This window comes from Chenopodium album, chromosome 2 (assembly GCF_948465745.1).
Source record: "Chenopodium album chromosome 2, dcCheAlbu1.1, whole genome shotgun sequence".
NCBI classification, from domain to species: domain Eukaryota; kingdom Viridiplantae; phylum Streptophyta; class Magnoliopsida; order Caryophyllales; family Amaranthaceae; genus Chenopodium; species Chenopodium album.
The window spans coordinates 81,337,338-81,349,878 of record NC_137835.1 but is presented as its reverse complement, the minus strand read 5'-3'; the positions used below and the strand labels follow the sequence as shown (position 1 = coordinate 81,349,878).

The window sequence follows — 12,541 nt, the reverse complement described above, 5'->3', positions numbered from 1 at the left end:
CCAATCAAAGCAAAGAAAAATCAACAATCAAAATGAGACCAATTACATGAACAGATAAACAACAACTAATTACACACTAATCACCGAAGCGAAATCACCATTGGGGGACCGCGCGCGTAGCGCGCGGGCCAACAACTAGTCAATATAAAAGTGTATGCCAATTTTAATATGGTATCAAATCCCGTTCACATTACAATATTTTGCGACTTTGTTTACCAACAGTCCCACACAAAAGATGCATGAAAAGGTAGAACACCACTAAAACATACCACGACACATTACTATTAAAGCAAATTAAATACAGTGCAGTCATCCCTGTAATTTGGTTGAGCCTGATAAACACGTTGTTTGTTTGCCTTGTAAATACTATATTGGTGGAAAAAAAAACCCTAAGAAATAAATCTGTCGAATCAGTCAAGGTAAATAGATGTCCCTGCGCCCGTCACCCAATAAAAGAGTAATCAGATTATAAGAATTAGTAGACACAAGTTATTAAATAAAAATTAGAATCGAAATATAGTTCGTATTATAGTCTCGTTAATTAGCATTATCAATTTCATGAAGATAATGATAGATGAAGATAATGATAGAGTATAATCCAATTTCATCCACCCTTTCTTTTAAATTGAAATATTTCACGTAGAGTCATAAACTTAAGCTGATTGGTGATGTCTAAAATTAAAATATGTTTTTTACCCTGTTATGTAATGAAGTATATTCGATTTGAAGAGAAAAAAAAAAAAAAAAAAAAAAAAAAAAAAAAAAAAAAAAAAAAAAAAAAACCTGGTCGAAAAGGCTGTAAAATCGAAAAAGAGGTAAAAGAAGTAGATGATGGTGTGGTGCGAGAATCGCGGAGACGTTGGAGTAAAATGAAGTTGGTTTTGATGGGGCCAATGCAAATGCAGATGGCAATGGTGCTGGTTTTATTTGTGCAGGGCCCAGATTATGTTAGTCTTTTCTTTGCAGAGTGGTGTGTAGTGTGTCCCAAAGATCAAGGCATACACTGCACTCACACAACGTACGCCAGAATCAAAGCACACCAGCACTTGGGACCCACTCCCAAAATTCATTAAAATGAAATATGGACCTACTACAACACAACTAGGATCGATCGGTGAACCGTAGGGAGCTTGTTTAAAGGGAGTCCTTTTATGCAAGAAGCCAAAAACATACAAGAACAATTGCATAATGAGGAGTAATTGTACGTAATTTAGTACTTGATTTTAGAGTAGTATCATTGGGTGATCAAATAGTACTATTGAATATTTCAGTGGTACTATGCATGCATTCATTGGTATTATATATGCATTAAGTGGTACTAACTACGTGTTTATATAGTATCACTAAATAACTAATGGTATTATATAAACTTTTAATGGTACGATTAGAAGTAGTCCCACACATCTTTCTCTTTCTTCCTTTCTCTCTTTTTCCATGTGACTTTTAATATTTAGTATTTGTTATGCATTTGCAAATGCATAACAACACTAAATTAGTACTTCTTCGAACCATAGCTACTAGCTACTCTCTCCCTAGTAGTCCGTCCCTTATTATTTTCTCTACTCCCATAGTGTTAAGCTATTAATATCTTTGATTATACTTTTGGCAAATTAATTTATAAAAAGTTGATATTTAAAAAGTAAATTTCGAGAAGATTCGGCCTACTTGATTATTATTTTTCTAATAGATAAATCACAAGTGATGGTTAAAGAAGATTTAGTGAATTGTGTGAAAGTCCTTACGGTACAATAAAATAAAAACGGAGGAAGTAGTAAAAATGAAAGTGAAAGAGAGTTGTGAATAGTGCATGAGTTGAAGTGATGTGATTAAAATCATGGAGAAGGTATCAAATATTATGATGTTGGTAGAACAATATTGTACTAATTGTTGTTAAATTTCGAAACAATATGAAATGGGCCTGGACAACCCGAACAAGGAGGAGGAGAGTTTGGTCCATAAACAAGGCCTTGGAGCTTCCATACTAAAACCAATTGACAATGGTAGGAGTAACTCCTCTACCTTATAAAGTGGAACCACCTCTCCTCTTTCTCCAATGTGGGATACTCACAAGTGGGCTACAATGGGTTTCAACAATTGTCCATTCAATAAATGCTTATTTTATCTTCTACTTGTATTTTCTAGTTTTAAACATAATGATTTTTTTGAAAATAATGATGGATATCGTATTATTCAAGTCTCTCACTAAAACAAATAGAGTCCATCTGAAAGATTTTTTTTTAGGGTCTATTCTCATATGTTTATTTTCTGTTCAGTTCAGTTCAGCTCCTAAATTCCTTTTCTTATAAAATATTCAGTTTAGTTCAGCTCAGCTCAGCTCAGCTCAGTTCAGTTTAGTTTAGTTCACCTCAGTTCAGTTCAGCTGAGTTCAGCCTATGAGAACAGACCCTTAATGTAGGATTTATTGTCGGCGATAATGTGAACAAATATGACAAGAAAATTTATAAAGAAAAATGAGACAAACTTTAAAAGACGACGTGATCAACATAGTAGGTAGTGGATGGCTAGTTGGTGCACAAGCATCAATTGTGGTGCGACTTACCGTACAGGGATTGATGAGTGACCCCTTTGATCACTCCTGTCAGCTGCCTATTTAATTTATTTATGTACAAGAGTGAGTAGTCAGTCACTTGTATCATTTCATTTCATTCTTTTTCCTACTTTCTTGCTTTTCAGTTTCCCTTCCCCTTTCTTTACGTTCTTTTCAGGAAATACTTCTCTTTTACTTGACTTTTCTTTTTATAGCCTATTTTATTTTATTTTTACAACCATTTTCTTTTTAATTTATTTAAAATAAGGAAGATTAAGGAAATTACCAAACACTCACATGTTAATTTAATCTATTGTTTATGAGAAATTCAAAGCACAAACTTAGGTTTAATAAACTGAGCATAATTATATTCAAGATTTACCTAGCACCGTGTGTGTGTATATATATATATATATATATATATATATATATATATATATATTCATGTTAGATTAGACTAATTATTAGGTTAGCATGTTTTATATGTTAATACTACATCCGTTACAGGTTATGTGCAACGTTTGATATAAAGCAGAAAAGAAAAATGTCTAATCGTTGCACATAACATGTAACGGAGGTAGTACATTCTTAAAACATTAATTGGATTTCTCTAGTCTACACATAGACCCTTAATACAAGTAGAAGATTAAATAAGTCATTTTGAAGTTAGTGAACAAATAATAAAAGTGAAAATGATAAGTTATTGGCGATGAGATGGGAAGCATAGTTGCTTAATACTAGCTAGGCGTTGTGGTAGTATCGTGTGCTACTCCATTGTCGATCTCCATATATAATATTTGCTTGATTATTACAAGTTGTTAATGATATACAGTATGCTCTCTTCTGTTTTACTCGTAGCAAAAAATTAATATATGCTTTAATTATATTGTTATAAGGGTTGCATATAATACGCTGAAATTATAATGCGTGATTATGTAAGTTTTTAATAAACATATGAGTATACCGTTTACCTTTAAGGTGCATGTAGAAAGTAGAATAATCGAAACCATAACATCTTATAATTAGGTTGGTAAAAGAAAAGAAAAAAATTGGGATAGATGTTAGTTCCAAGTTCCAACCGACACCCCACCATATATAATATACACGAAAGAGAAATCAGAAATGAAGCAGCCCACTAGTGTGTCCACGCACGCTCCCCCCACCCGCAAAATAATGAATGACATCAAAATAGACACTACCAACTGTTTTGCTAACAAGCTTCTCGTGATCTTATTTAGTCAAGAATCACTTTAACTTGCCCCATTCTTTATGTTCAATTCAAACTTGCCCCACTCTAAATTCCATCAACTTTGTGGACTGACTCTATACGTATAAGTGTACAACGTATCGTGGTGTTGTCATATACATAGTACTTTCTTAGTCCCTTTTTGTTTATTGCGATGTAATTACTATTTTTTATCATGTAGAGTTATCGAGAAAGAAGATTAGTGTAATCAAGTGTGGTGAATGCGAAAGTGAAGTAGTAGATTATTATAATTATTTATTATATAGGACTTTTTTTTTAAAAAAAAAAAACGATCAATAGAAAATGCGATATTTTTTAAGAAGGGGGTGGATGGGGGGTACTTATTTGCGGGTAGGGCATCAAATTTGTTAGGGTCAAAAACTAAAAATTCCAACCCGGCCTGTGCTGCACTCCTGCCACCCCACAATATGAGAAAAATGTAGCAAAGACCTGTTAATAGTTAGGTGAAATTTCGAAGTACAACCAATTTATTCCAAAAATTAAATAGAATTCCTTAAACATATACGGAGTACAAGCAAATTCAAGCTAGACGTAAGCAATAAAGTAAATATGGAGTAAAACATACTTCGTATATGTATTATAACATATATACGAGCATACAACGGTAACAATATTGAATTATTGACTTTCAAAACGTATATTTTTTTTTTTACACTAAACTATTACCATATGCGAAGTAATTGAATAATTATTACGGATGTATGCATAGCTTGGTAAGGCACATCAACTCATTGCGTAAGTGTTATTGTGCGTATACATATTCATGCACCAAGCAAAATTGGCTCGATCACTCAGTGAGAGACTGCTTTAGATCCCATGTTCCCTCCATTTTTTTTGTTCTTATTAAAAATTGAGAGAGGAACAAATGAAACTATGAAAGCATTGAAGAATGACAAGAATCCTCATTTTATATACGTACTCCGTAAAAAGGAATTAAAAAAAAAAGGTTTGATTTCAAATATTGAAAAGATAAAATTGAATTTGATACAATTTAAGATTGTAGATAACATAGATAATTAGAATGTTATTTCAAAATAAATACGAGTAGTATTTAAAACAAACTAAGGTTATTTCTATTAAAAAAATACGTAATATATAAAATTAGAAAGATTGATTGGAATAGAAGATATAGGGAGAAAAAAAAAAAGAAGTTAGAATATCATTTTTATGATGGCTTTAATGTATACCTATTCTATTTAAGACTTTGTGATTTTCTTTTTGACTTAATTTTATTTTATGCTAATGCATTCATATTGTTTTTCCCATGATGTTGCACTTGATATTGTTTCCAAATCTGTGAAGATTTTGTTCACATTATACACCCATTAGGCCATTATTATTTTAACTATGGCTTTTCTAACAATTATCAATGGGCAACTACATGGATTTGTATAGATAATTTTAGGTAATAATGGAACGGTGAGCACAAAGGGAAATTATTTAATTAATCTCTATTGACTTTTTAAAAAAAATTAACAATTTATAAAAGCATTTTTATATCTTTCAAAAAAAAAAAATTATAAAAATCATCTCAATGTGTATACATGAACTTTATTTTAAAAAATTATTCTTAATACTTATTCTTAGTACTTACATAGTATATATACTTGTTAATATCAGAATTAATTAGAAAATTTTAGACCACATTAGATCAGATTTTCTGAAGTTCGCTTGTTTTTTGTCATATTTATTTAATTTCACATTTGTAAAAATTATGAAAATAAATAGTTGAAAAATGCCCATTGAGACAAATCAATGAGACCTCCTTGATAATTTTTTTTCTTATACATTGATATACAATTAAGGTCAAAGTTTAATTAAGATCCTGTTCATTTCATCTTAAAAAAAAATATATGCAGTAAAAATAATTTCATTTCAGTAAAATAATCCAGTTCTGTAAAAATAATTTCAATTCAGTAAAAATATAATATAAGTTCAGTAAAATGTAGTAAATTTAAAGTAGAAATATAATAGTAAATCAGCAAAAATAATTTTAGTTCAATAAAAAATAATTTCAGCTTAGTAAAAATAATTTCAATTCTTAAAAATACGGGGAAGTGAATAAGGCTAAATTAGAGAATCCGAGTAAATCAAAGTAGAAAAATTCTAATCAGCCCAGATAAATAATTTTAAAAAATTAAGATTAAAACACCTTAAATTAAATGAAGAAAACATACCTAAAGCCAATTACGGTCAAGGTTTCGTCAAAACTACAAAAGCGTTTATGACAATTAAATTAAAACGGGCGGGACCATATGACACCCATCATGTCTAAACGTTTCTCCATAGCAGCAGTTAATTTCTCTGTAAGACAAGAAAATAAAAATCGGATAGTAACTGAAAAAATAGGAAAAATGAAAAGAAAGTTGCACAAATAAAGATTTCGTTCAAAAAAAGAGGAGAGAGAAAATTAGATATGGAGCGAATTTGCTTCTTCTCCCTTTCCTCCCGTACTGTGTGTTGTACAACTCGGATTTTCAATTTTTTTTTTTTTTTTTTTTTGGCACAATCAAAGCCCACTCCCTCTTCCCTCAACTTTTGCTGCTACATTCTGCTACTGCAGACGACAGTTTTTATTTATAATTATAATTATAATTTATTTATTTATTTATTTGTTCATAAATTTCTTTAACGTTTTGTTCTCTCTTTTTCCCCTGAAATCCTCCCGAAAAATCCAAATGATTCTTTCTCACCCTCCCTAATTTCTCTCTCTTCCGTACTACCTCTCCCTTAATACTTTAAACTACTCCTTACCCACTTCTTAAATCATCCATTTTCATCATCATTCGGTTGGTTTTTTCATTTCAAGGTGAACTTTTTCTTCCTTTTTTTTCTGGGTTTGTAATGAAATTATTGATTTTGTTTGTGGTTTTTGATGAAATTATGTTGTGGGGTTGTTTTGTTTTGATGTTTTTTAGATGGGTATCTTCTGTTTTCCTGTTTTTTCTCCTTAATCTGATTATGGTTTGATTATTATGATTGTTGGACCATAAATTTTTGATTTATATTGTTTTGCTTTGATTTCATTTTATGATGTTGAGAAATCCTGCAAATTTCGGAAGGAAATTTGTAATTTCATGAATGTCATCAACTTTAGCATAAGTTGATTAAGTTTGATGTCTTTGAGAATTGTGAGAATGCTTGTGATAAGGGTAATCCTGCTTTTTTCTATATTTCTTGAGGTGTTTATTTTCCTGGATTCTTAGTTTGTTTACTGGTCTTTTTGGTTGATTGATTTTCTGTTGAACTATATGAAGTTATTCATATTTACATTGTTTCATATGATACGTAGTTTTTGAGTTTTACTCATGAATCATGATATATGCTATGCTTTACTCATTTCATGATTCTTAGTTTGTTTACTGGTCTGTTTGGTTGATTGGCTTTTTTGTTGACCTTAATGAAGTTGTTCATATTTACATTGCTCTATATGATACGTAGTTTTTGTTTTGTACTCATGATATATGCTATGCTTTACTCATTTCATGGTGCTTGATTATAAGCACAATCAAAAGGTAGTGTGCAAATGGGTGTCACCGTTTCAAACTGTGTTTCTTTGATGGAAGGGGGGATGGTGGAGGCTGAGAGTTGTTTGACCAGTTCTGTTTTGGGTATTACAGCACATGAATCTGCAAGTAGCTCTTTCTCTTCCATTTGATGTAATGTGTTTGGAATATATCATAATATGTCCTTAATAATTGAGTATTTGAGTTTTAATACTTGTTTGGATGGATTTCGTGCAGGAGCATGTTTGGAGCTAATGATACAAATCCTATGCTTCCTGTTCATATGGAGAGTGTCAGGATGCCATACAATGCCAATGTAGTGCCGTCAATGCAATTGGATGGTCAGTTTCGTTTAGCTGATTTCTGTTTGCCTGAATGCTTGTTGGTATTCTTTATAATCGGATTACTAATATTTCTTGTTTAGTTAGACTCTTGATATGAGTGGTGAAGCGGTTGGTATTTATGTCTTATTCGTCGATTGAAGATTTGCTTCCTGTTGGTGTTTATGTAGGGACTTGGTTAAGGAGATAGTGGCTTTTGGTAGTTAGCATACTGCCGTTGGGTTAATGCTTGTATATTGATGTGATTTTCGCCCTCTATGCTTGGGTATTGGGAGTCAGTGATTAGTAGTGAGTTGGTTGTTTTTGTCAGTTTGCTTACTTTGGTTGGGGTGTTGGATAATGCTTGACAAGTAACCTTAAAATCACAATTGTCTTGTTGTTGATTGACAAGTTACCTCTAAAGCACAATTATCTTGTTGTTGGTTGATTGACAAGATTGTCACAATTAGTTCAGTATAAGAACAAAGTGGTTTTCAGTGTGGTTTTGCTAAGGTTGATGTAGTTGGTTGGAAGACTTGCAACAGCTTTTAATGGTTTTCATCAGTGTCATTTACATTTCACTGTCCTGCTTTAAATTAGATTTGCAGTTTTATGAATAATCCCGTTGTTGTTCTTCTGGTTGCTGCAATATTGGGATTAACACCAGTTTGTTGCATTGATCTATATGGCAGCTCTCTTTGGCTGTAATGATATAATGAACTTGAACATGGCTGGGGACAAGAACTTGTCCTTTGTGAATCTACCTGAGAAAGTAGGAAGGGGTACACCTGTATTCAGCCAGCAGCATAAGCTTCCTGTGACATCCTATGACAATTTTTGCCAGAATGAAGCAGGGCAAGCCAGGAATATGTTGAAGCAATTCCCTGTCTCCACTGGGCTCAAGCTTTCATATGGAGAAGAGGAGCACAATTCTTCCATCACATCTGCTGGTGAAGGCGTAGTTGTTAATCTTTCATCGATGCTGTCCCATAATGATAGTCTGCAAACAGAGCTTGTGCGGCAGAGTGATGAATTTGATCAGTATATCAGGATCCAGGTGCATTTTGCTATTCATTTTGTGTTTATTTAGTGGTTGCCACGTAACATCCTCCCCCCCCCCCCCCCTCCCCACCTCCTCCAGAATAAATTGTTACATAATCAACTTGGTTGTTATAATATTTAGCTGAACATAATGTATATGTCTGTTGATTGCTGATTATTAGTCAGAGTGGATGGTATACACTATTTTTCTCTGGTTGAACATATTTATAGGCATATGTAGTTAATCAAGCTATGTGCTTCTTTGATTGGATAGTGTTACACAATCAAATTATCAAATGGAAATAATTGATCAGATTTATGGTGTTATTATTGATTGCACAAGTAATAAGTTTTGGCGCTTTAGAAACACGCATGTACAATTTTTTTGTCTGACCATTATTTGTTCAAATAATCTGAGTGTTAGCTCTAAGTTTTTAACTGTTTGCCATCTTGAAAATCACATATAAGTTGGTTTGTACTTCAGGTCAGAAATTATCAGGAACTTGTGTGCTAATTGCTAGGTTTATGTGATTGCATTATATTATGCCTAATCTTGCCATTTAAAACAGGAGGAAAACATCAAGAAGGGCATTGCAGAACTGAAGCATCGGCACACAGTTTCTTTATTGAATGCTCTTGAGAAAGAAGTCAGTCACAAAATACATGAGAAAGATGTCGAGATAGAGAACTTGAACCAGAGAAACAAGGAGTTGATGGAGAAAATTAGGCAGATAGCTTTGGAAGCTCAGTCATGGCACTTGAGAGCAAAACAAAACGAGTCTCTGGTGAATGTCTTAAGGAACAACATCAATCAAGTCGTTCTACAAGGCGCTACCTTGATGAAGGAAGGTTGTGATGAGAATATGGCAGATGACGCTGTTTCTTGCTGTAATCAGAACCTTCAAGATCCATCAGCCAACCATCAAAACCATCTCCCCTCAGTGAAAGAGCTGGTGCATTGCAAAGTATGCAAAAGTAAGGAGGTTTCTGTTTTGTTGTTGCCTTGCCGGCACTTGTGCCTTTGTACAGATTGTGATGTTTTCATTGACATTTGCCCTGTTTGTCGAGTGAAAAAAGCAGGAAGCTTACAAGTATACATGTCTTGAAACTGAAAAAATAGACCTGATGAATTTGTTGATTAACCAAGTTATATATAAAAAATTCTTGTAGGAATTTTATTTTATACTGTCTTCTCATGTTGAATTATGGCGGCCTAAAGTCTTAGTCTAGACCTTCATTTTGAGTGATTTCTGTTGTGCATAAACAAATGATGATATACTTGGGGGTATCATCTTGTGCATTTTTAGGTATAAATACATATATAGTTGCATTGTATTACTAAAAAATGAGTGTCTGATTTGGTTCTAACCATAATTTCTTGCTAGTTGAGATAAATGGGAAAAGGTATATGTTAAACTGAAATGGGAAGATTGAAGTACTTTTAAGCTACTTGTGTGATGGTTCATATTCATGTCAATTGGCATTTTCAAGTTAGTGTTGACTATTGAGAAATAGATTTGCCCTTAATACAACAAATTTAATTCCCAACAAACATGAGACAATTGACAATAGATTATTTTGGGAAGGTTTTACCATTATAGAAATTGTTTGTGCATTATGAATTTTCATATTAGTTTGAAAAAGATAGACAAACCATGATACTCCTATTGATTATGTTACATTTGTTGTTATATTTATACTCAATATAACAACAATTTAACATAATCAATATTGAGTAATATACATGGTACTATTCTAGCATGAAATGAATCATTTTTGTACCACAAACATCGAAAATTATCAATCAAGATATGATTTTAAATGAAACAAGTGTAATTTTTTTCATAAAAATGGAAATACATTGTCATTAGTGTAATAATATTGTAAATTATACAAGTTTTTAGAAAATATATTATTATTATATGATATATCAATATGCCACTAGATGTCGTGGTGGAGTCAAGATAAAGCTACATTATAGGCTATACATTACTTATTCAGAATAAAATGATACTTTTGGAGTTGTTTTCAATTAAAGATGACAAATTTTTGTATGTGGCTGGCCACACCGTGTGGCCAGCTACAATAATTATTATTATTATTATTTTTTTTTTTAAATATCACAACTTTTCTCTCTCTTCTTTTCTTATCTTCTTCTCCAAACCATACATCACCAACAACCATATCTCTACTATACCCATTTTCTCTCTCCTCTTTTTTTAGCTTCTTCTTCAAGCCAAACCACACATCACCAACAACCATATATCTACTCCACCCATTTTTTCTCTCCTCTTTGTCAAATTGCTGCAATTAAAGCCGGAAATTGTAGAAATTGGGTGTTAAATTGCTGTGAAAAATTGTGCTTAATTATCCTTAAAATCATCAACAACATTTGAAGTAGTGAAATTGATGAGAACCAAAGAAATGTGAGCTCGTTTTCTTCGTGGAATCTTAAATCAAACATTCTACGTCAAAAATTGTAGGGTGTTACTAGTTTGGTTATGGGTACTTGTAGGTGTTACTGGTTTGATCAGGGGTTACATGTAGGGTGTTACTGGTTTAATTTGGTGATGGTGTTACTGGTTTGGTCAGGGGTTACATGTAGGATGGTCAGGGGTTACATGTAGGATGTTACTGGTTTGGTCAGGTGTTATTGGTTTGGTGAGGGTGTTACTGGTTTGGTCAGGGGTTACATGTAGGATGTTACTGGTTTGGTCAGGGGTTACTTGTAAGGTGTTACTGGTTTGGTCAGGTTACTTGTAGGGTGTTACTGGTTTGGTCAGGGGTTACTTGTAGGGTGTTACTGGTTTGGTGATGGTGTTACTGGTTTAGTCAGGGGTTACATGTAGGATGTTACTGGTTTGGTCAGGGGTTACTTGTAGGGTGTTACTGGTTTGGTGAGGGTGTTACTGGTTTGGTCAGGTTACTTGTAGGGTGTTACTGGTTTTGGTTAGGGGTTACTTGTAGGGTGTTACTGGTTTGGTTAGGGGTTACTTGTAGGGTGTTACTAGTTTTGTTCAAGAGTTACTTGTAGGGTGTTACTGGTTTGGTTAGGGATTGCTTGTAGAGTGTTACTAGTTTTGGTCCTGGGTTACTTGTAGGGTGTTACTGGTTTGGTTAGGGGTCACTTGTAGGGTGTTACTAGTTTTGTTCAAGAGTTACTTATAGGGTGTTACTGGTTTGGTTAGGGATTGCTTGTAGAGTGTTACTAGTTTTGCTCAAGGGTTACTTGTAGGGTGTTACTGGTTTGGTATGGGGCTTACAAGTAACCGTTGAATAAGTAACAAGTAACCCTTGAATAAGTAATTCGTACAAGTAACCTTTGAAATAACTCATATAAGTAACCCCTGAATAAGTAACTCATTCAAGTAACCCTTGAATAAATAACTCATACAAGTAACCCTTGAATTAACTCATACAAGTAACCCCTGAAAAAAATACAAGTAACCCCTGGAAAAAAAAATACAACTAAATCTTGAAAAAAAAAAAAATACAACTAAATCTTGAAAAAAAAAAAAATACAAGTAACCCCTGAAAAAAAAATACAAGTAACTCTTGAAAAAAAAAATACAAGTAACCCCTGAATAAGTAATCCATATAAGTAACCCTTGAAAAAAAATACGAGTAACCCCTGAAAAAAAAATACAAGTAACCCCTGAATAAGTAATCCATACAAGTAACCTCTGAAAAAAAAATACAATTAACATCTGAAAAAAAAAAAATTACAAGTAACCCCTGAATAAATAATCCATACAACTATACAAGTAACCCCTGAAAAAAAAAATACAAGTAACCCCTGAATAAGTAATCCATACAAGAAACCCCTGAAAAAAAAAATACAAGTAACCCCTGAAAAAAA

The 12,541-nt window shown here is 32.8% G+C and overlaps 1 protein-coding gene across 1 annotated transcript; it reads left to right on the top strand.

Moving 5' to 3' along the window:
• The first annotated feature begins 6,218 nt into the window (after nt 1–6,218).
• Nucleotides 6,219–9,862, top strand: LOC145589624 (E3 ubiquitin-protein ligase BOI-like). The gene is made up of 4 exons (XM_081646286.1): nt 6,219–6,624; nt 7,559–7,662; nt 8,334–8,698; nt 9,252–9,862. The coding sequence occupies exons 2-4, from the start codon at nt 7,563–7,565 to the stop codon at nt 9,786–9,788; spliced, it is 1,002 nt and encodes a 333-aa protein (XP_081502412.1). The 5' UTR covers nt 6,219–6,624; nt 7,559–7,562; the 3' UTR covers nt 9,789–9,862.
• The last annotated feature ends 2,679 nt before the right edge of the window (nt 9,863–12,541 follow it).